Genomic DNA, 23946 nt, shown 5'->3' on the forward strand with positions numbered 1-23946 from the left:
TTCTGGGTAGGCTGGAACTCACAACTCTGGGAAAGAAGTGACTTGATAGAGATCTTGAAAATTATGAAGGTTTTCTGTAAGTGAATCCAGACAAGGGAGCACAAGTATGAGATGGTCATTAATATTGATAAGTTCAGAAAGAATTTCTTCAGAAGAAGTGGAGAGAATGAAATGGTAAGCAAATAGCATTGCTGCTCTTAAGGAAGGCTTGAGTCATGCAGAATGGAAACCGACCCTTTGGTCCAAACAGTCCATGCTGACCATGTTCCCAAACTAAATGAGTACTCCCTGTTTGCACTTAGTCCTTATCCCTCCAAACTGAAGAAGAAAGGAATCCAGAGACAGAGTGGGAGGAGAGAATTAGAATTAGATTTTATTATCATGTGTACTCAAGTATAAGAATACAGGAGTACAGTGAAAAGTTTACAAAGCCACCATTCTCCTGTGCCATCTTGGGTACAACATTTGATTATGAAACCAAAATTTAAAAAAAACAGCAGAAATAATAGAAACAAAATCGAAAGGAATGAGTAACATCCAGATATTAAAGTTGTCTTTAAGCCTTATCTCCACGCAGGGCCTGGACCAAGCCACGGCCTGGATTCTCAGGAGGAGCTGAGTGCCTGCCGATGCTGATGTTACCACAGGAGGCTTGTGTGCAGTGTAAACATCAGTGGGGCTGGATGGTTTGGTTCCTGTAAATGTGTGAACTGGAAATGCTGAGTGCACCTTTGACCAACCTGCTTATCCACTGTCTTGTCTTCTCTCTCAATTCCAGAGTCGGAGGTGCGTCCCAATAGGCTTTTAACCTGGTGCCAGAAGCAAACCGAGAATTACCAGAATGTGGCAGTCACTGACTTGACCAGCTCCTGGAAGAATGGCCTAGCTTTGTGTGCAATCATACATCACTTCTGTCCGCAACTAATGTAAGATCTACTTTTTGCATCATCTGTAAGAATAGGTTGATGCTAGGGAACTGAACTGTTGGGATCCAGCCAAAGTCTTTCAAACTTTGTTTGGCTCCTGTATAACTAGGAGTCAGTTGGAGAGGACTGTAATAAATAAAGGGCATGAAACTGTCTGTTTGCTTTAGATAATGAATGTATGAGTTCTTACTCTGCAAATTATAGACTGAGACAGCAGTCAGCCCAACATGTCCAGTCCAATTACTTCAAACAATGAGCTCTGTGCTTTACCCATAGTTCCGATTCTGGTCTCTTGTCCATCTCAAACTCCCTTTATTCCATCACTGGTGGTGATGCTTTCAACTGTCTGGCTCCTCTGATCTCCAACTCCTTCCCTGATGCCTCTGCCTCTCCATCTTTCTTTGTTCCTTGAAAAAACTCCTTAAAACCAGCCTCTCTGACCAAGGTTAAGGTTACTTGGCCTAATATCTGCTTACATGGCTCAGAGTTAAACTTTCTTTTCTGATCATGTCCCCATGAAACATCATGGCATGTTTTATTATATACAAAGTGTCACATAAATGTAACTTGTACTTTTTGTAGGCTTGGGTATGTTCTATGTCCATGGTGCAAATCTTTTGACTACGTTGGTGAACATTTAATATTATTGCAGTCTGTGAATTGGTACACAGGAAGTCTACTTTCAGCTCCAACCCCACACTCACTCCATCCTCGACACCCAGTCCAGCCCCCATCCTTTACCACACACACACTTCCACACTGACACCAGCCCCCAGTCCACCATCCACTTCCCTAACCTGATGATATAATTATTGTTTATTCGTCTCCAGTGATTTTGATGCACTGAATGAAGAGGATGCTGCCAAAAACAACCAGCTGGCCTTTGATGTAGCAGAACGTGAGTTTGGGATCTCTCCAGTCACCACAGGGAAGGAGATGGCTTCAGTCGGTGAGCCCGACAAGCTCAGCATGGTCATGTATCTCTCCAAGTTCTATGAGTACTTCCGAGGAAAACCACGCTCGACTTCGTGTGAGTGATCCAATGTGTGTTGGTAATCATTTGATAAGCCCCAGTATCGGTTATAATGTCAGCCAGGGCCCAGTGGCTCAGACCATTATGGGTTCGAAAACCAGGACAGAGACTTAAACACAACCAGGCAAACTCTCTCTGTGCTGTACTGAGGGAGTGCAATACTGTCACAGGGTCAGCGCTGAGGGAGCGCTGCACTGTCGGAGGGTCAGCGCTGAGGGAGCGCTGCACTGACAGAGGGTCAGTGCTGAGGGTGCGCTTCATTGTTAGAGAGTCAGTGCTGAGGGACTGTTGCACTGTTGGAGGGTCGGTGCTGAGGGAATGTTGCACTGTCAGAGAGTCAGTGCTGAGGGTGCGCTGTATTGTTAGAGAGTGAGTGCTGAGGGAGCGTTGCACTGTCAGAGGGTCAGTGCTGAGGGAGCGTTGCATTGTCAGAGGGTCAGAACTGAGGGAGTGCTGCACTGCCAAAGTGTTCCTGATCAAACAAGGCCCCTTTAAAATATCTCCTTTAACTGTTCAGTAAATGGAAAGAGTTTAAAATGATATTGACAACTTGAGTTTGTCTTTTTTGTCTTTTTCCAGCAACGTTATTCAGGCAGGATAGCAACAAAATGCCTGCACCTCCAGCCAGGCAGTCAAATTCAATCTTCAACGGTGTCAACTTGTTGCAAAGGAAACGGACACCAAAGGTAAAGAGATCATAACAAGTTCGGGAATTTGTGGAATTTGACATATGACAAAGTTTGCATGAAATTTGATAGAATAGAAATGGAGCAGATGTTTTCATTTGTGAATCAGACTAGAACTTGGAGCCATAAATACAAGATAGGTGCTAATGTATTCAATGGGGAATTTAGAAGAATCCTCATGACCTGTTCTACCTGCCAATCTTCCTTCCCACTATCCGCTCTACCCTCCTCTCTGACCCATCATCTTCATCTGGCCTCACAGCCCCAGGAACCCAGGTTCAATTCCCGCCTCAGGCGACTGACTGTGTGGAGTTTGCACATTCTCCTGTGTCTGCTTGGGTTTCCTCCGGGTGCTCCGGTTTCCTCCCACAGTCCAAAAGTGTGCAGTTTAGGTGAATAGGCCACGCTAAATTGCCCGTAGTGTTAGGTGCAGGGGTAAATGTAGGGGAATGGGTCTGGATGGGTGCACTTTGGCGGGTCGGTGTGGACTTGTTGGGCCGAAGGGTCTGTTTCCACACTGTAAGTAGTCTAATTTAATCTAATCCCCACCCCCATCCACCTATTGTACTCTTTGCTACCTTGCCCCAGCCTCCCCTCTGACCTATCACCTCCATCCCCACCCCCATTCACCTATTGTAGTCTTTGCTACTTTCTCCCCAGCCCACCCCCTTCCATTTATCTCTCCACCCTGGAGGCTTCCTGCCTTCAGTCCTGATGAAGGACTTTTGCTCGAAATGTCAGTTTTCCTGCTCCTCGGATGCTGCCTGACCTGCTGTGCTTTTCCAGCACCACTTTAATCTAGACTCTGACCTTCAGCATCTGCAGTCCTCACTTTTACCTAATTTAGAAGAAACGTCTTTTGCCAGAGAATTAGAAGGTAGAATTCACAACCAGGGTAAGTGAGAGAAGTCATATAGATATAGATTGTAAAGGCAAAGAAGTGATGTTGCACCTCCACAAATGTTGGGACCATATTTAGAGAACTGTGTCCAGTTCTGGGCATTTTATTTAAAGAAGGACGATAAGGCCCTGGCAAGTTTTCAAAGGAGATTTACTAGAATGATAAAGGAATGAGGGATTTCAGATTAGAGAGACTGAGTTTATTCTCCTTGGAGCAGAGAAGATTGAAAGGTGATCTTACTGAGGTATTCAAAATTACGAACAATTTTGACAGGGTAAAGAAGGATATTTTGTTTCCACTAATTGGTATGTCAGTAACTAGGCACAGTGGCATAGTGGTTAGCACTGCTGCCTCACAGCGCCAGAGACCCGAGTTCAATTCCCGACTCAGGCGACTGACTGTGTGGAGTTTGCACATTCTCCCCGTGTCTGCGTGGGTTTCCTCCGGGTGCTCCGGTTTCCTCCCATAGTCCAAAGATGTGCAGGTTAGGTGAATTTGCCATGCTAAATTTCCCGTAGTGTTAGGTAAAGGGATAAATGTAGGGGAATGGGTGGGTTGCGCTTCGGTGGGTCGGTGTGGACTTGTTGGGCCGAAGGGCCTGTTTCCACACTGTAAGTAATCTAGAGGCTCACAATTTCAAGATTGTCAGCAAGCGAGCTAGGAGTGAGATAAGGAGAAACATCTTTACTCAGAGAGTTGTTAGGATTTGGAAGGCACTGCTTGAGAGAGTAGTGGAGGTGGATTCCACAGGAAGTTTCAAAACAGAGCTGAATATAAATTTGAAAAGGATGAATTTAGAAGACTATGGAGATAGGGCTGGAGAATGGGACCAGCTGGGGTAGATTTTTCAGGGGCTAGTACAGACACGATGTGCCGGATAACCACTTCCTGTACTGTAAAATTCTATGATTCTCGATACATTTAGGGAAAGCTAGATAAACTGATGGGGGAATAATAAAGAATATGCTGAGGGGATGAGATAAAAGGGTTAGGAGGAGGCTGATCACAAGGTAGCTGTAAGAATAGGCCATATAGCCCAGCAAGCCTGCTCCCTCATTCAGTACCATCACACTGACCTGGCCTTCAACTCCATCTTCTCCCTTTATCCCCTGATTCCCTAAGAGGGCAGAAATCCTCCTGTCTCATCTTTAAATATAATCAGTGATGAAGCATCCACAACCCTCAGAAGTAGAAAATTCCAGACGTTCCCACTTGGGTGAAGAAGATGTTCCTCATTCCCAGTCCTGAATGATCAGTTCTTATCATGAGACTTTGATCCCTTGGTCTAGATTTTACAGGCAGCAGAAACAATCTCTGTGTCTATGCTGTCAAGCTCCTTCATAATAGGTCAAATTACTTGCTGCTATACTGGATATTCAATGTTGCAGACACCTGGAATGTTTGCACAAAAACAGACCCATCTGACCGGTATCCCATAATTCTTGTCTCACCCCTTCACCTCCCTCACAGCTTTGCATATCTTCATTTCTATCTTTTTCTTTATATCTCTCTATCATTTTTTGACACTATTAGCAACCCCTTTGTCTGCACGCACTTACAGTCTGCTGCACTTGTTCATCCTATCCCTCTGACTATGACGTTAACAAAAAACACAATCTTCCAAACTTTTTCTAGTCTGTAGACAAGTCACATCAGACTCAGTGCTAACTCTGTTTCTCTCTCCACAGATGTTGCCAGTCCTGCTGAGCTTCTCCAGCAATCTCTGTTTTTATTTTGGATTTCCAGCATCTACAGCCTTTTATCATGGAAGTTTTGGTTTGCTCAAATAGAAAGTCATCATCAAAGTGATGGGCTGAATGGCCTCTTTTTTGGATTGTAGGCAGCCGAGAAGCAGATGTTGATTTAAAAAGTTGCTGAGTTACAATGAAAGTATCAGAATATCCACCTTCCTTCTGTGTTTCAATGCGTGTTCAATATTTATCTCCCTTTTCAGCACGAAAAGAAAAGTGAAGACAGTGATGCCACGAGTAAGAGGAGAAAAAAAACTGACATGCTGTCACAAGAGGTTCGTGAGATAATGGATAATTGGGACGTTGCATGGCAAAAATAAACCGGAGAAGGGCTTTAAACGCATAAGATATGATTATTTCCTTCCTGAGCAAGTCAAGTCAATGATGTAGAAGACTGGCCCTTTCTGTGATCACTGCTTCTGTTAATCTTCAAGAGATGAGAGGCAAGAGCCCATTTGTGTGGAGTCATTTCTGGTTTCATTAGCACTTGAATGCCTGGGTGCACCCAGATATGCAGAAATGGTGGCTATCCTGTCCTCACACAGGCCAATGGGATATCAAGGTATCTGCAGGTCCTGGTGATGGATGTGTTGTGCATTAAAGAGAAAAGAGGCATGAACCAGCAAGACAGGTCCTGTATGAGTGTAATTTTATAACCAAGTCAGTTAGATTAAATGTATGTAACTGCAGACATGTTCGAAAGTACTGTAGAATGGTTTTGGAGGTGCCTTAATATATTTGCCAGGAGTCTTTGCTACATGCCCATGATGGAGAAATAAGTGACTCATCCATACAACCAGCTTTCAGGGCAGCTGTGTTGGTGCTTCTGGTCTGTAGCACAACAGAAACGGAAGCTGTAGGGAAAGGCAAGTTCTTGTGCCACCCCCTCCACTAACTCAGAGGCAGACTCATCCTTGCTCCTTGACAGCAGTAGTAGGCTGTCAGGCAGGACAGCAAAATCATTCGCAGCAACTTACTATATGTGTCAATTCATCTGAATCCCATGTGTTATCCTGCGGAGGTTCTCCTCTGAATCCTGGGCAGCATTTCTTGTTTGCCATGTGGTCCTCCAATGAGGACAAACCATCTGTACACCTGGCACAGTTGCCTGGTGACTTAACATCTCCTAATCCCAAATCTACATCAACCTCCAATATACACACAGTTTCAGTATCTTGAGCTGGTGGCAGTGAGAGACTGTTCAAATCAGAAGCTCCTGTATTAGTGCAGATACTCCCTTTGTGTTCTCCTGGTACCAAGTGTCTAGGCAGGTGGCAGTTCTTGAGTGTTTGAAAGCAAGTCAGGGAGGGGAGGACTAGAACGAGGAAATTGAGGAACTGCTTGATCAGATAAGAGGATGAATGTAGGCTGAGAGTTCAGAAAGGTCTTAACAGTGGTGTAGAACTGAACATTGGATCTGTTTCATTTTCATCCATCCATAGTCTGACCTTTCCACATTTTCCTGACATTGCTGTCTTGCTGGTGACTTTTCCCGTTTGTATTCATTAGGGTGTCTTGGAGGACTTGGCTTTGATTATTTTCAACACAGGTCTGATCTTTCTGGGCAGGAGGTGAATCCCAAAATGGACGGGAACGAAACAAGACGTGCTGGGAACCAAAACAAAGTGAAGTCAATGGCCACGCAGTTGTTAGCAAAGTTTGAGGAGAATGCTCCAAGCTCCTCACTCCGGAGGCAGGTAAGGAATTCTGGTGGTGGGCCCGCAGTTTGGAGCGCTGAATGGGTGTGGGTGGGATTCCATTGGTCAAATAGTGGATTCTGCCCAGACGTGAGTGCAACTCCATTGGCTGATCAGGAGATGAGTTATCACAGTGAGTGTGATCCCATTGGCCAATTGGTGGACTCTGTACAGGTGTGACTGCGATTCAATTAGCTGATCATCAGATCCTGTGCTGTAGTGAGTGGGATCCCATTATGGATTCTAGATTCTGATCAAGTATGAATAAGTTTCCACTGTCCAAACACTGGATCCTGTGCAGATGTGCATGAACTTCCATTGGCTGGTCACTGATTTGTGGGTGAAGTGGGATTCCATTGCCCAGTGCAGGTGAGAGCAATTCCATTGGCCAATCACAAGATCCTGTGCCGATAAATGGGATTCCATCGGCCAATCCCTGGATCCTGAACAGGTGTGAATGGAATCCCATCTTATTTCATCTGCAATAAAATTTAATAAGTGCAATTTTTAGTTTCTGGTGTACATGCAACAAATAGTGAACTGGCATAAATTGTTCCTATGTTATGACAATAACTTATTATTAAGGAATGTATTTAATGCTGTTAAATAGTAGGAGCTATTAACTATGCTTTATGTTAGTCTGGGTGTTAAATTGGAAAAAATTAAAGAAACCACAGAATCAGTCTTCTACAAATGCAGTGTGTACTGAAACATTTTAGAATCAATGATATTATATTAAAGTGTAGACTCCATGGTAATCAAGGAAGTATTGCTGTCAGTCTATGCACAGCATTACCCTAGAAACAGCAATATGAAAATGAACAGCTAGCCTAACTGAGTGACGTCCATTGAGAATGTATTTTGGATCAGACATTGAGAGGATCTTCCCTACTCTTCTCCAAAATGCTGCCATGTTATCTTTTATAGCCACCTGAGAGAGCTTATGGGACAATTGTTTAACATCCCACTCAAAGCACAGCATCTTTGACAGTGCAGTTCTCCCTCAGCAATGCAATGGAAGTGTCAAACTAGATTTTGCACTTATGTATCAGGGGTGAGACTTGAAACCCAAAACATTCTTATCTGGAGCTACGAATGCCAGCCAACATCGAGGCACAGCTGACATTTAAGATCAATGTACAATATACCAAAGAGGGAAGAACAGAAGGGGTGACTAAAAGCATGGTCAAAAAGGTGGATACTTAACAAAAGACTTAAAGACACTGGACATAGTGAAGTTTAGGGAAGGAATTGCATATCATGGAGCCTAGGTGGGTCAGAGAGTCAATGTGGCTGAAAGTAGTGCTGAAATCCAAGGAACACAGTGTTTCACAGACAGAGCTGGTGGAGATTAGAGATATGGAAGACTGTCATTCATGAGCATGTGGGCATTGTTGACTGGACTGGTATCAATTGCTCCAAGGAAGGTAGAGGATGGAAGTCAGCGAGGTCACAGAAGTAATTGCGCCTGGAGGTGATAAAGACATGATTGAAGAATTTTGAGGCCATTGGGTTTAAGTAGATGGACTGGAGTTGAAGTAAAGTTTAGCCTCCAGACACTTTCAGTTGGTTTGCTGTTTGAATTTCTTGGACCAGGAAGTTTGGTTCCTACCTTTCCTTATTGCTGGATAAGCCATCAACCAAAACACTAGAGTCTGTTAGCATCTGCAGGTGTGAGGTAGATTGGATTTAATAAACAATAATCTGCATTGATTAAGCACCCTTAATGAAGTAAAACATTTCCAAAATATGGTGCAGTTGTACTTATTCAACAACGTTTTCGACGAAGCCACGTAAGGAAGTTTTAGAACCGATGATTTATATGCCTGATCAAAAGTTGTCAGTTTTAAGATGCATCTTTAATGGTAAGTGAAAGTTAAAGATTTCAGAATTAGAGGAGCATGGAAATCTCAGAGAGTTGTCAAGATGGGAGGGATTTATAGCTAGAGGGAGAGGCCCTGAAGAAATTTGAGAACAGAGTGAGATTCTCAAATTAAAGGAATTGCTCAACGGGGAATCGGTAAAGGTCAGTGGACATTTAGGTGAAATTGGCAAATATCAGACACAGCCAACAAAGTTTTGGATGAGCTCAAGTTCTGAAAGGTGGAAGGTTGACCAGGAGGGCATTGAAGTTGTTGAAACCAAAGGCAGCGAGTGGCATGGATGAGGTGGAAAAGTGCAGATTTGCATATTGAACTTCAGCTGTCTCTCCAAAGATCATATCTGTTAAACTAATAGAGATACCAAGCTTGAACATATTGACACCTAAGACCAGCAGTGATTCACTGTGTATCAACTTTTTTCCTTCAATGCTTTGTTTGCTCACAATTGTAACTATCACGAATTCTCTCTTGTTTCCTCTCCTTTCCTCTCCTTTCACAATGTTTCATTATTTCTCCTGTCTATTACCTGGCGAGTAGATGTCTGTGCCTTCCTGTGTCACAAAACCATCACTGCCCGTGCCTCCCAATGGTCACACAAACCCTCGCTTTCTTAAACCCGAGGACCAAGGCAGGGCTGTTCTCTGTTCACGGAAAACGAAGGTATGAAGATTTGTGATGTGTCATTAGTCATGAGAAAGAAATGAGTACGTCATTCTAGATGTTTCAATATGATCGTTGTCAATTCAATGCAAGTTTTAAAATACATCTTCATGGGAACAGTTTTTGTTAATGACTGGACCTGTAAGATACTTAAAACAGTGATGGGGAGAAGATTATAGAAAATACCTTTATAAGTGCTACAGTGTATTGTAATCCACATGGAAAATTGGGACAGTTACCCTGCCCTCATTGGTGAAAGTGCTACCAAAGGCAGGAGTGTGTGTGTACAGCACATGTCCACCAATGTAAATTTAGAGTCATAGAGATGTACAGTATGGAAACAGACCCTTCGGTCCAACCTTGTAAATGTGGATATAGGAATCTGTAAAAGAAATATAAATACTAGACAAAATATACAGATTTTTCAAATGGAAGCCAAATTAGATCTGCACATGCAGTCAAGTTAACTCTGTGTGGTTCTATCCTGTTTCACCCTAGATACTAGCAGACCTGTGTGCAATGCCACAGGGAACGTAATCCTCCACACTAAGGATGTATTAAATTTTCCAGTGAATTTACTGGCACAGGGTGTAAAAGATCAGGTGACCACAAATGTGAGTGTATCACACAGTAATTGTGCTACATTTGACTTTCCTTACACTTTTACACCCGTCTTCATGGTCCCTGCCCCAGCTCCTTATAACCACTCGGCCAAGTGACAGAGTGCAGTTCTGACCTGTCCTCTTCCTTCTCATTTCTATGATGTCCATATTTCTTGCAATTCCGCTGATTCAAAACGGCATACAATTAAACCCAGGATTTAGGGCACCAGGAATCAACTATATTCGAGGTTTTGCTGCAAGTTTTTAAGCAGTTTTATTATTTTTTTTCTCACTGAGACCTGTTCTATATTCCAGATCCAATCAAATCCAGCTTTATAGTAGACCATATAGGTCACATTAAATATGGAAAAGTTTCCCAGGTTACAGATGATTAAATGTGCAGTACCTAGTGTGCATGGATAGTGATTAATTGGCTTGAATCTATTAAGGTAGGCAAGCAGGAGGTTGGAAAAGCACAGCAAGCCAGGCAGCATCAGAAGGTGGAGAAGTCAACATTTCAGGTGTAACCATCAGTAACCTGGGGTATATAGCAAGTTCCACACGTGCTTCAGCCATGATCACTTACACTGATGGTTATGCCCCCTCATTAGTGAATGAGATTGGCAATAAATTTTGAAGCAACTTGACAGTGGGAGTTTAGCATTGGTGGAGCAGGCTCGAAAAACTGGATGGCCTACTCCTACTCCTGAGTCTTGTGTTTTTAATTGCAACATAAAATTCCAACACTTTATGTCTGTACAAAATGTTCCTATAAAAAATTCCTATGTCCACATTTATCATAGGAATTATCTATGTCAATCAATCACTTTTTCCTGCACTTTCTTGCCAGCTGAAGCATTGTAGCATCACAGTGGTGGAAGCTTGGAAGTAGCCATGTCCCCTAGTTGCATTATGTATGGAGACTTGGGAAATTTATTATAAACATGTTGAAAATGCATAATAAGTATCTATGACTTAAAAATGACAAATGAAATATGTTGATATGTTCTGGCCCAGTTGTCTACTGCTCATTTAGTCAGCTTCACCTGAAGACTCACGATTGGTCTTGATCCCTCTGTGTGCATGTGGCAGGGGACACACAGTATACTCTCATATTTACTTCTCTGCAGTGGTCTTATTTTTCCCATGTTAATCCTATTGTGTTTTCTTTTGTAGTCTGACCTGGTGGTCAATGCTGAGCAAGTAATCAGAGAAGCAAAATATATTAAGAAAGTTGAGAGTCAGGCAGGGGCTTCTAAACGTCTGACTGTATCTCCTCACTCTGCTTTCGCACTTGCCGGTGTTCTCCAACGTCTTCAACGTTTGGAAGAAAAACTCGACCAGGTGACAAGCTGCTGTCTTCTCTCTCTTCCCTCATCTCTCCCTTTCATCTCCTCTCCCTTTCCTCTCTTCACCCTTTCCTCTCCTCTCCTCCTCCTCTCTTTCCTCTCCATCTCCTCCCTTTCAGCTCCTCTTCCATTTTCTCACTTCTCCCCTCTTCTCCTATACCTCCCTCCTCATTTTCCTCCCTCCCTTCTTTTCCTCTCCTCTACTCTCACTCTCCTCTCCTTTGCCTTTCCTCTCTTCTCCTTCTCTCCTCTGAGCCCTTGCTGCTGTAATAATCATTTTGCATGGTGTAAAAAAAAGCTTCCATTTTAAACAAAAAGACAGCTACACATAATGAGGCCATTCAGCCCGATGTGCTGTGTCAGAGAGCTATCCCATTAGTACCACTTGCCTGTCTAGGTTACTTAAGATTCCTTTATCCTTTATCCTTCCAGATCATAACAATTCAGTCATTCTTTACTTCCCCTTTGAATGTTTTACTAATTGCTTTAAATCTGTGTCTTCTAATGACATTCCTGTCACTGGAAACAGTTTCTCCTTATTTAGCCCCTCCAAGCTTTCATGATTTCAAACAACTCAGTTGAACCTCTTCTGAATCCTCTACTTTAAGGAGAACAATATCTTGTTCCTGCAGTGTCTCCATATAACCGAATTATTGGAGCAGCTGCTTTCTGTTATACGACTGCAGGAATGAGTGCATCGAATGCACAGTTTCAGAAGGCATCCTTTAGTTTATAGGAGACTGAAACTGTTGCATTTTTAATTCTGCTGCTACTACTCTTGAAGGATTAACATGGCCTTGAGTTGGGTAATCCCAGTTGCTGAGTTTAGAGTTCCTTGTTGAAGAGAACGTGAAGCAATCTGTGACGTCTGTGAGTCTGATGTTTCTGTTGAATGAGAGACTAATCTGCACACAGATGTGTCAGAATGCTATGTTCACCCAGAAGCCACACCATGGAGTTACTTCAGAATAAAACAAACTGTAACCATTTTATTATTAATTCCCTGGATGTGGGCATTGAAGACATGGCTAGCTTTATTGCTTGTCCTCAAAATGCCCTTGTGAAGGTGATGATAAGTTGCATCTATGAACTCCTGCAATCCACAGTGCTGTTGGGGAGGGAGTTGCAGGATTTTGACCCCAGACACAGTGATCTATTTCCAAGTCAGAAGATGTGTAACTTGAATGGAAACAGGTGGTGGTGTCCCATGCCTCTGTTATCCTTGTCCTTTTAGGTGTTGAAGTTTAGTTGTAGAAGATCTGTTGAAGATCTAGATGGGGAGGTGCGTGGGGTCTGATTGTGGCAGGATGATGATTCAACAATGTGCTTTTCTTGCATGATTTTGATAATGCGAGCAGGGGTGCACTGATGGGTATATTTTAATCTTCAGTGCCTGGACAGGAAACTGGCAAAGCAATCTGTGATTGTTACAAAGCTTCCTGCCACTGAAATGAATTTGATGTATTCTTCCAAAACGTTCATTATTTTGAAATGCTCAAGTCTCCTAACCTCTTCTGTTTTAAGGAGAATAATCCCAATCTCTCCACATACTTGAAGTATTTGCTTTCTATCCTGACTGGGTATTCTATTGGCATTCTACTGAAATCAAAGGGATGACAATAAGCTATATTATAGTACTAACCACTCAGTACTGGAGACAGCACCTTAAGAAAGATAGAGCGATATTGGTGGGAGAATGATATAGGGACTCAAAGGCTTATGTTGTGCGGAATTGATGTGTAGAATAGGACTGGACTATAGAAGTTTAAGATGTTGAAAAATTAAGGTGATTAAGGCATTCAATAAAGTAGGTTAAGAGAAATGATTTCCTATGGTGTAGAGAATGTATATAATTTTAAAATGGTTTTGAGCTACAAATCAGTCATTAAATTTCAATTGAGCAGAATTTATTTGAGAAAAGTGATTATGTTCAGCTTGTATAAGCCATTGCTTATTTCATATCTGGTGCACTGCTTACATCCCTGCTCCCTGTTGTATGTATGGAGGCACTGGAGATGGTTTAAAAATAATGTACAAGGATGATGGAAGCAGTGCAGGAGATGTACCCATCGGGAGAGCAGACAGACTGGGTGTAGTGGTGATGATCTAATGGAGATCTTTATTAGTCATGAGAACTTCTGACAGAACAGACATGGAAGGCTTCCACTTCTGGGGAAGAGCTAACCAAGGTGCCATTAAAATTAGAGAAACGGAAGGAAATCCAATTGGAATTCTAAAGAGACTTCTTCACCCAGAGAGTGGTGAGCATGGGAACTTATTACCGTAAGGAATGTTGATGTTTTGAGGGGCAACTAGATATTTGAGAATGGAAAGAAAGGGTTAAGCTGATAGGGTGGGACAAGGAATAGCAGGAGAAGGGTTGGGTAGAGTATAAATGGTTTTGCATGGACAGGTTGGTCTGAATAGCCAGTTTTTGTACTATATATTCTGTGTAATTACATGTATGTGAACAGGGTTAAGACATTGAGTGGCCTTTTGTTCCTATGAGTTCTATAATGAACAGGCAATTGCTCTGCCAAATGACCATCCAGCCTGGAGGATTAAGATTTACATTTATTGAGATTGGCCTTTTACCTCTGCCAATGGTTTGCCAACCTGCAGGTCCTACATTGCCAGCAACTCCATTGAGTCTCCTCAGTTTACCCTGCAGCTGTCCATGTCTGACCTACTCTATCACCTTCTTCTTTTCTGATTTGTTTCTCTCTTCTGTGTTTTAAACATCTCTTGTCTCCTGTACACCAGAAGAAAACTCTGAGTCTCGCACAAGGTGACATCCCCTTTAGCAGGAAGAGTATAAAGGAGCGAGGAGCACATCTGACTGCCCTGTTTGGGGGCAGGACTCTCAAGCAACAGGTGTGTGCTCTCTTGGCTAGTCTTTTACTCTCATTCGAAATTATTACACTGATTGAAACCTCTGCATTACAAAGTGGAAACTAGAGGTTACACGTAGGGAAAGAAAGTCCCTGAAGTATACTGAACAGGGATACAAGCAAGGGCTAAGTCCCAGGGGCCCAAAGCCCAGATAAATGTGGGGATCTTAGGGTGGGGATGTCTAGAGATGGTGCGCTCAGACTTTGTTATGGGCAGGAATACTCAAGGAAGAAAGGAAGCTGTTGATGTTGCTGCTGTAGCCTTCTTCCTTCCCAGTGATGGTCACTCTCCTGCTCCTGAACACCACCTGCCAGCCTGAAAATAAAGGCCATGTGGGAAGTTTACCATTAAGTGGACATTAATTAGTTACTGAAAGTCTCAGTTGGGGAAAGGATGGGTGGAACAGCCTTGCTCATCCCACAGTAAAGTAGCAAAGAGGTTGGTATTTGCTGGGAAGTTGGTGAGAAGGCCAATTAGAGAACATTAGAGGCCCCAAAACCACCTGGAGGAGAAAATAAAATTCTGCCCCATGGAGCCATAAAAACATCATAGCAGAGAGAGAGACCATTCAGCCCACTGTATTTACATTGGCTGAAAAGAAAACAAACTCGCTGCCAATTCTAACCTGGTCCATAGCCTTGCAGATTGCAGTACTTCAGGCGTAGAGCCAAGTACCTTTTAAATGAATTAGGTGCTTCTGCCACACCAGTCAGTAAATTCCAGCTACCCACCAGTCTGAGTGAAAATATTTTCCTTATGATTCATCTATTCTTTCCACCAATCACCTTAAATCCAGGCCCCCCTGGTAAATGACTTCTTCAAGAGTCGAAACAGGTCATTCTTGTGTAGTCTGTCCAGACAGGTCATCATTTTGTATACCTCAATTAATTTATCCCTCAGCTCTTCTGTTCAAAGCAAAACAATTTTTTAAACTGTACAATATTATTGTAAACCTCCTGTGTACTCTCTCCACAGCAATTATGTCCTTTCTGTAATGTGATGACCAGAACTAAATACAAAGGTCTGTGTACCTGTGGCCTTGCCAGCATTGTATACACTTTTGGCAGCACATCCCTGTATTTTATTACAGTACCTCATCCAATAAAGCGAAATATTCCATATGCTTTCTTTACAGTTTTTGTTGACTGGTCTCTACCTTCCTCTATCCCTCTCAGTATCCTCAGATTTGTTGTGTATTCCCTTGTTTTGTTTGCAGTCCCCCAATACAGAGTCTCACACCTCTCTGAACTGAGTTTGATCTGCAATCTTACCACCTTGCCAGCCAATCCATTGGAATTATCCTGCAGTTGTCAATCATCCTCTACTGTAGCAACTGCTTGCAAATGTTGTGAATTTTCTAATCATGCCTCTCACATCTAAGTCTAAATCATTAATGTGTGCAACACGCAGACACCGCTGGAACACCGCTTTCCATTTACAATACATCCATCAACATTACCTTTTGTTTCCTGTCACTGGGCCAACTCGCCACATTCCCCTGCATTCCTGGGTTTTCACTTTTCTGCTCAGTGGGCCACTTGGGATCTTGTCAAATGTATTTTGAATTGACACCTGTCCGTTGGAAGGGCAGGTCAGCTTGATACTGTTCCCCGTCGCAGAGTCATGGCCAGAGTAGAGCACTATCTAATTCTGGCATACTGTCTACAGAGGGATGCATTGACTCTCCAACTGGTTCGCAGCCCGTGATGACAGGACTGAGGGCAGCAATACATGTCTACTCCCCCTTGCCTTCCCTTCACTCCCCCACTGACACACCCCACCCCCAAACTAAGAACACATGACCACCCCTTCTATTCCCCCACTGGGGCTTCCACCTGTTTCCCCTTCCCCATACAGTAGCACACCCCTACCTCACATAGAAATTCCACCCACTATCCCACACCAAAAGTTCACCCCTCCAACATATAGCACCCTGCCCTGATGCCCTTGACATTTTTCCTTATGACCATTTTTTTTTACTATATCCCACAAGTCAAAATTCTGGATGTTAACTACAGAACCACATCTGTTTTCTGGCAGCAAACATGGATTCCCATATCATTCCATCTTTCATTTTGAATACCAAATTTATTGACAGATTTCACCCCTACCTTTGAGGCTCTGGACACTTTGGCAGGCTTTGCTTCTTGCTCCCCCATTGGTGGAAATTGGTGAGGAATCTTCTTTTAGAGATCTACTGTTTGTTTGGGAAAAGAACGGTCATTGGCCTGTAGCCCAGATATACCCTTGTGAAATTTGAAATTGTGACCTATTTTGCTTTTTATCGTATAAATGGATTGGTTTCTTCCATTTCCATTCTTAATGACTTTAGAGACCGCTGTAGTGTTAATGTCACTACAATCCAGAGCTCTAGTCCAATGCTCTGGGCCCATGAGTTCAAAGGTCACCATATTCTATAATTTAAATGAATAAAATCTGGAATTCAGAGCTAGTCTTAGAAATTCTGATCTTACAATTGTAAAAGCTGATGCGTTTAATTACTTATCTTTTGAGGAAGGAAAGATGCTGTCATTTGATTGTGACTGTAGACTTATGGTAATGTGTACTGCCCTTTGAAGTGGTGAAGCAAGCCAATCAATTCATGGATAATTGCGGATGGGCATCAGATGCTGGTCTTGCCAGTGACACCCACGTCGTGTGCTGAATGTGTAGGATAGATCGAGGTAACTGGTCAGCCACCGCCAGTTATTAAATAATTTTCTTAATAGTTTGCTTTAGAAGGAGAATTAGCAGTGAAATCCTGAATTAAACCCATGTTTGATTTCAAGTACAGCTCCCATCAGGTATTGCAGTGTTCTAAATAATTCTCTGTTGCTTTTTGCATCATTCTGTTAACACAATGCTTATTCAGCTTTGCTCTTGTTTTGTTTCTTCTGGGCTATTCCTTCCATATTTCCATCATGTGTTTCAACGCTGGCCCTAAACAGGTGCCTCTGTCCGATGCAAGCTCATCTCATTGTCTCTCCAACACCTCTCGCTCCACCCATGACTCTGCTTCTCCTCCGTTGTCTACCATGGCTCACCCAGCCGATCCTCCGACACAGGTATTGCCTAACTGGATCTGTGTGCTGCCGATGCTGAGCAACATTGTGTGCAACTTTTAAGCTGTCCGTTTGGCATCTCCAAAACAGAAAGGGTATACACGCCAAAACTGAAGCATTTTGAAATTGGTTGTTAATGTTAATTAATGTCTGTTGACACTTCCCAAAATAGCGATGGAAAATTACAGAATCATGAAGCGCGGGGAAGGTACTCTGCCCATCATACCTGTGCTCGCTGTTAGAAACAGCTCTCCAATTAATCTCCTCTTCTGTAATTTACTTTTAAATTATTACTGAAGTTATCTAACCCTGTCTTGAAATTTGCTGTCAAATCTGTTTCCACTGTCATTTTAAGGCAGAATATTTCAGATCACGGTAATCTGCCATGTGAAAAAAAAGCCTCATTTATCGCTTTTAGTTCTGTACATTTTCAGGGTTGCCTGTAGAAAGTTAAGCAGATTTTAAAATCTTCTCCCTGCTAATATTGTTAACACTAAACCTTGTTCTTTACCATACTTTTGCTCTTCAGATTGTTACTATACATTTCTCTAATTTTTTTTTTGGCCTTTTTCTCTGGTCTTTCTCCTTTTCTTTCTTTCGATCCTGCTTCTATTCTGCTGTCTGTGATCTTTGTGCTCTGACATCAGATACGTAGTGTGAAGGCCGCAGCCATTAACTTGGAAAAGCTGTTTTTAAGCAGTAAGGACCAATCCAGTAGCCAGATCAAGACTGAAGCAGAGGTGAGTAGTCCACCACATGTTGGCCTTTATGCTCATGCAATAACATCAAAGAGAAGTTCAAGAATAAGACAAGTTGACTTAAGTAAGCGCTGAAAAAGGAACAGCCCTTTCATTCCATATTTTATTTGCAAAACAAAGGAATTTGGACTGCTCAGTTGATACCAACATGCTTTTATATTCCTTCCACCTTCCTGTTTATCCAACTTAGCCACTCCCTACTGAATTTATTAGTGACTATCTCACAATTCAAGTCCGAAGTTCTTGCCCATAAATGGGAGTATTTTCATGGAAATCCATTTTACTAGCACTTTTTTGACTGATGACTTGTCAGGTCATCCCTCATTATTTTCTTATATAAAGATAAGAGTTACAGTCTGTTCAACTTGACCTTCTATTAGTTTTATACGCCTATTTCTGGTGTCATCCTTGTACCTTCTCTGGTGCCTCGATATCCTCTTTGTCCTTTCAAACACCGTATCGTGAAAACATTTTGCTTTTAAATTTTTAAAACGTGTGGTGTCCTAAAGAAATAATAATAATAAATCTCCGTTGAGTAAGTGGATGGAGGCTGTTGTTTCATAGTCAGAAGACCATTGATTCAAGGGTCTGCTCCAGACCCTTCAGTCCACAGTCCAAGCTGGCATTTCACTGCATTGGCCTGGATTGCCATCTTTGAGATGGGTAATGAGAATGAAAAATTCACACATTGTCCTGCCAGCGTCACGGTAATGTGCCCACAAGGATAGGACTTTCATTGGAGTTGCAGGGGGCTGGGGCATTGGTGGCAAGAACAGGTTGCAGTTGGGCCAACACATCCCAGAAAATGTTTGGAAACAGCCACTGGTGCTCCTGGGTACTGATGTCTGTTATTCAAATGGCCCGACTTGATGCTGTGGAGAGTCACCCGGATTCTAATGGTTACGGCTGTCACCCATTTAAAACCCCCTGCCCCCACTCCCACACCCACTCCCATGACCCAACCATACCACGCTGTGCTCCCACCTTGCCCCAATGCCACCCATCCAATGCCGGGCTCTAACTGTACCCACCCTGTATGCCAGCCTATGGCATTTTGATCCCCTTTTATCTCCAATATACTGTAGAAACAATATGCAATTTTGACAGTACCATTTTTTTTTTATTAAGATTGACAACTTTACATTTTCTTGAAAAAAGTCCATTTTGTTACAGGGCAATACAAATGTCAGTCATCCAGACCCTTTTATTTGTCGTTGAAACTGCATGCATTTGAGACATCTTAATCTACATAAATTGTGAAGTCAAATTTAATTCTTCAGATGACAGTGAAATGTCTTGGAGAGTAAAAAATGCCCATAAGGAAAAGGAGCATGTTGTCCCTGCAGGATCTAATCCACTCTTTATTGTTGGCTGGTATCCTGCTGGAATGGTCTACATTACAGTCATTCACTGCATGGTGATTCAAGATAAAGACCTCACCTGTTCAAAACATGGCCAACAAAATACTGACTTTGCCAGTGTCAGCCGTTTCTCTAAGCAAATTTATTTTAAAAAGCATTGTCACTTTAGAGAGCCAATATTAATACATCGAATGTGTAATTACGCAGATCTAAGGATGGGGTGTCAAAGATTATATCGTCATAAGATGCACAAAGAGGTTCTTCAGTACATTGTGGCTATGCTGCTCTCTGTAAGAGCTATCCAATTGGTTGCACATTCTCTACTCCTTCCCCATAACTGTGCAATTATATCCTTTTCATGAATGTACTCCCTTTATTAATGATTCTATTAAAACTGCTTCCCCCACCTCCTCAGGCAGAGCTGTCCAGACCACAACAGCTCCGGAAAAAACATTTTTACATCTCTCGCTCTAGTTTTTATGCCAATTATAGTGAATCTCTATCAACCAGTTACTAGCCCACCTGCCAGTGAAAACAGTTTCACCTGATATACGCTGTCCAAACATTTAATAATTTTAAGTGCTTCTATCAAGTGTCCTCTTGATCTTCTGTTGCATAAGGAGAATAATTCTAACTTCTCTGCACTCTCCAAGAAACTGAATTTCCCCTAAATGTCAAACAAGCTTTTAACTCGAATGATGACACTGGAAACAAAATAAGGTATGCAAACTGTGTCAAATAATGGGGTCCAAAAATACTCCTATTTCTGAAGCCATGAGTGCTGTTATTCTGTCCTCTCTTAGGTATCTACACATGATGAGTCTCGTGCTGTAGTCTGCCATTCAAGTGAAAGCAAATCCTCTCAATCTCCAAACTCCAGTCAGCACTCTCCCACTCAGGTAGATCAAACGTGAGGCACAGGTCTTCTGGTATAGTCAAGCATGTCCACCTCTCGCCTGCTGATGGACGCATGACTAGCTTCAAAATAAAAATATCTGCAGCACATCCAAGAGACATTAGTATCAGTGAGAGCATGTCAGTGTTCGGTGCTTGCTTTGTTTCAAAGAACGAGGTTTGCTTTGATCAGCATGCCAACGTTGTGAACTACTCCATAAAACAACAACAGCTTGTATTTGTATGGCATTATTCAGCTAGTAAAGTGACCCAAGGCACTTCATGGAGGATAGGACAACCTATTAGGACAGGGATCAAGAGCTTAAACAGAGAAGGGGGTTTTCAAGAGCATTTTTGAAAAAGAGAGAAGGTAGAAAGGTGGAAACACATGGTGAGGGAATTTTGAGACTTAGGGATCTAGTTACATGGCCATGTTGCCTGACCTGTTTGATAATAAGAAACTCTTTGGATCTGAAATTTAATATTTCTTTTTTTTGTAATGAATGTGAAAGCAGCTAGTTGAAAATTTTTCATTTATTTGCATCCGCAAGACAGCAAGGGAAAGTGAATTAGACTATAGAGGGTTGGATAGGACAGGAAAAGAGAGAGAGAGAGAGACATTAGAGAGGTCGATCAACCAGGTTAGAGAGGGAGAGTTAGAAAGATATACAAAGAGGTTAACAGAAAGAGAGAGAGAGATACAGATAGAAGAAAATGTGAAGATGTCAACATAGAGAGACATAAAAGAAATGGAAGAGATAGCGACAGGGGGAGAAACTCAACAGCATGATGAGCAGAATAGCAGTGAACCTAATTAAGGTAAATCCTGAAGGGTGAGACCACCATATAGACATGGAGGGGAGGATTGGATGGAAATTCTTCCAGGTTGACCAGGTGTGTAAACCAAGCTGTTTGCTCATATTAGACATTTTTATAAATAAGGTGTTTTGTGAAGAAGGAAAGAACCTAGTTGGATCCATAGATCATGTTTTGAGTTTTTAAGTTCCCACAGTGAAGCATCAACCAATAACCCCCTCACTCTGCAAGTTGTACACCACCCTGTAATGGAGGCTTTCTGTGTTGCTCTATCATCATTTGGCCAATAGAAGGAAATAACTTGTATTCCTGCAGCACTTTTTGGAACCTTTGATCATCCATTGCAGCCAATGGAAGTACTTTCTGAGGTGTTGTCTCTGTTACAATGTGGCAAGTGCAGCAGGTAAGTTGAATGCTGCACGATCCCACAAACACAAATAACCTGATTGTAGTTCTGGTGATGTTGATTGTGTATCTTGGCATTCCCTAACAACGAGCAGTCTAAAAGCATTGTCGTCACCAGAACCCAAAGATTTAAAAGGCGTTTCACCATCACTGCCTTTTCAAGGGCTGCAGTGGACAGAAAACAGCTGTCAGCCTTGCCACATCATTCACGTCCTGAGGAACAAACAATCAAAGGCCCCTATCTTCTGCTGAAATGGTCAGTCAGCATCATGGGCAATGTGATGGCACAAGGGTATCTTGGCATTCTATGGCAGGACCAATATTGATTTACTGAACTTGTTGAAGCTGGTGACACTGAAGTGACAATAACATGGTATAAAGTACCTCCTGACTCTGAGAGTTTTATGTGAATAAAACAAACCAGGTTTATTGGTGCCAACATCAGGAGCCAGTTCATGGAATGCCAGCCTTCCAGAGTTGCCACCCATTATATATTAGCCACTTATCAGCTTCTGAAGTAGAGGGGCTGGTTTCTGAATGGCCTATCTGGAATTGCTCAGAACTGCAGAGACTGAAAATCTATGTTCAGTTTTGAATAGAAGTCCCATTCTTTTCTTAACTAATGCAATTTGTACTTGTCAATACATTGTCAGCAGTAACAAATTCGTTGTCAGGACTCCATGAAGTCTACCCATCCCATTCCCAATTGACCCCATACCCAACTCCTCCTTCAGCAATTCCTGACTGAACATTCTTGATCGTCTAGATAAAGTCATGGAGGTTTACAGCACAGAAACTTGCCCTTCGGCCCAACCTTCCCAGTTTTCACAACTTAAATTAGTCCCATTTGCCTGCGTTTGGTCCATATCCCTGCATACCTATCCCATCCATGTACCTTCTAAATGACAAAATTATACTCGCTCCCACCCCTATCCCTGGGCAACCCATTCCAGACACTCATGAAGTTGATGCAAATAACATTTCTAACCAGCTATAAAAGACTAAAGTTGCTGCATTCCTTTTGTTGTATTTCATCATTCTTTTCAGTCACCATAGCTCTTCAACCTCAACCTGCAATTTTTCTAATCTCTCTGAGCGACCTTGGCATCCTGGCCATTAGTGCCAAAGTCTTGCTGCTTACTCCAAGGAATGGCTCAGTGCATTATTGAAGGGAATGCTGCTCCTCCATTATGTTCTATACTCCACCTACCTGTTCATTAAAACAAAATGTGTTTTAAAAAAATTCACACAGCAGTCTTCAGGGAAGAGCAGTGAATACTGCTGGTGTCCGAGCCAAGGCTCTTCGTCTAACCAAAAACACCAAGACCAAACGTGGTCTGGTCATTCCATTGGTACCTGTGGGACCTTACAGAGCACAAATGGAGGTCACCTTTGCGTAGCTATAGGTGATTTCACTGAGGGATTGACCGACAAATGTTTGAGACGCTTCTCACTGACGCATCTCCGAGACCTGTGCTGCTGTACATTACTAATTCTTAATATATGAATGCCTTCGTAAAGAATTTGCTGCTTTGAATTCTGTCCAGCTATGTAAAATTGAGCTTCTGGTAAACAAGTTTTAAGTTAAATGAACAGGGCCATCAGATCTTGCTGCAGAATCAGAAGATCTCAAGTTGGAATCCTAATTTTTAAAATGGAGCCAATAAAGACCAGAGCTTTGTCTCTGAATTCCTGGTTCATACCCAATGGATCTTCACTGTGGTGGTGTTTTGTGGGTGAACCACCTTTCTCATTATACAGATTATAGGAGTTTATAAAACCTCTCTCCACAACATAGGACTAAACTGTCCAGTTTACCCAGTGGTGAAGCAATGGTTCAGGCAGTGGTGAAGCAATGGTTCAGGCAGTGGTTAGAATGTTGACATTGCAGTCTGTCACGCCAGATTTCAGTGCTCTTATGCAAACAGTTTTAAATCTTCACCCTGTTACGACAGGGCGCTGTTGTTTGACTTGCATCACTGGTGACTAACAAATGTCAGTAACCATTGAGTGCAAACAATAACAGATGAGTGAGATTAGATTAGATTAGATTTACAGTGTGGAAACAGGCCCTTCGGCCCAACAAGTCCACACCTACCCGCCGAAGCGCAACCCACCCATACCCCTACATTTACCCCTTACCTAACACTACGGGCAATTTAGCATGGCCAATTCACCTGACCCGCACATCTTTGGACTGTGGGAGGAAACCGGAGCACCCGGAGGAAACCCACGCAGACACGGGGAGAATGTGCAAACTCTACACAGTC

The 23946-nt window shown here is 42.5% G+C and overlaps 1 protein-coding gene across 10 annotated transcripts in view; it reads left to right on the forward strand.

The window, feature by feature from the left end:
• mical2a (microtubule associated monooxygenase, calponin and LIM domain containing 2a) overlaps positions 1–23946 on the forward strand; it is a 296251-nt gene that overhangs the window by 143107 nt on the left and 129198 nt on the right. For 8 of the 10 annotated variants that reach the window (XM_060838999.1, XM_060839006.1, XM_060839008.1 and 5 more), the window contains exons 12-21: positions 779–926; positions 1757–1956; positions 2539–2645; positions 5501–5572; positions 6866–6994; positions 9415–9537; positions 11316–11483; positions 14252–14362; positions 18090–18182; positions 20365–20460. In XM_060838999.1, the coding sequence (XP_060694982.1) occupies positions 779–926; positions 1757–1956; positions 2539–2645; positions 5501–5572; positions 6866–6994; positions 9415–9537; positions 11316–11483; positions 14252–14362; positions 18090–18182; positions 20365–20460 (1247 nt within the window). The remainder of the gene's footprint in view (positions 1–778; positions 927–1756; positions 1957–2538; positions 2646–5500; positions 5573–6865; positions 6995–9414; positions 9538–11315; positions 11484–14251; positions 14363–18089; positions 18183–20364; positions 20461–23946) is intronic. The other 2 variants (XM_060839005.1, XM_060839007.1) reach the window with 2 other exon arrangements.

The sequence above is a fragment of the Hemiscyllium ocellatum genome, chromosome 18, assembly GCF_020745735.1.
Source record: "Hemiscyllium ocellatum isolate sHemOce1 chromosome 18, sHemOce1.pat.X.cur, whole genome shotgun sequence".
Taxonomy (NCBI): domain Eukaryota; kingdom Metazoa; phylum Chordata; class Chondrichthyes; order Orectolobiformes; family Hemiscylliidae; genus Hemiscyllium; species Hemiscyllium ocellatum.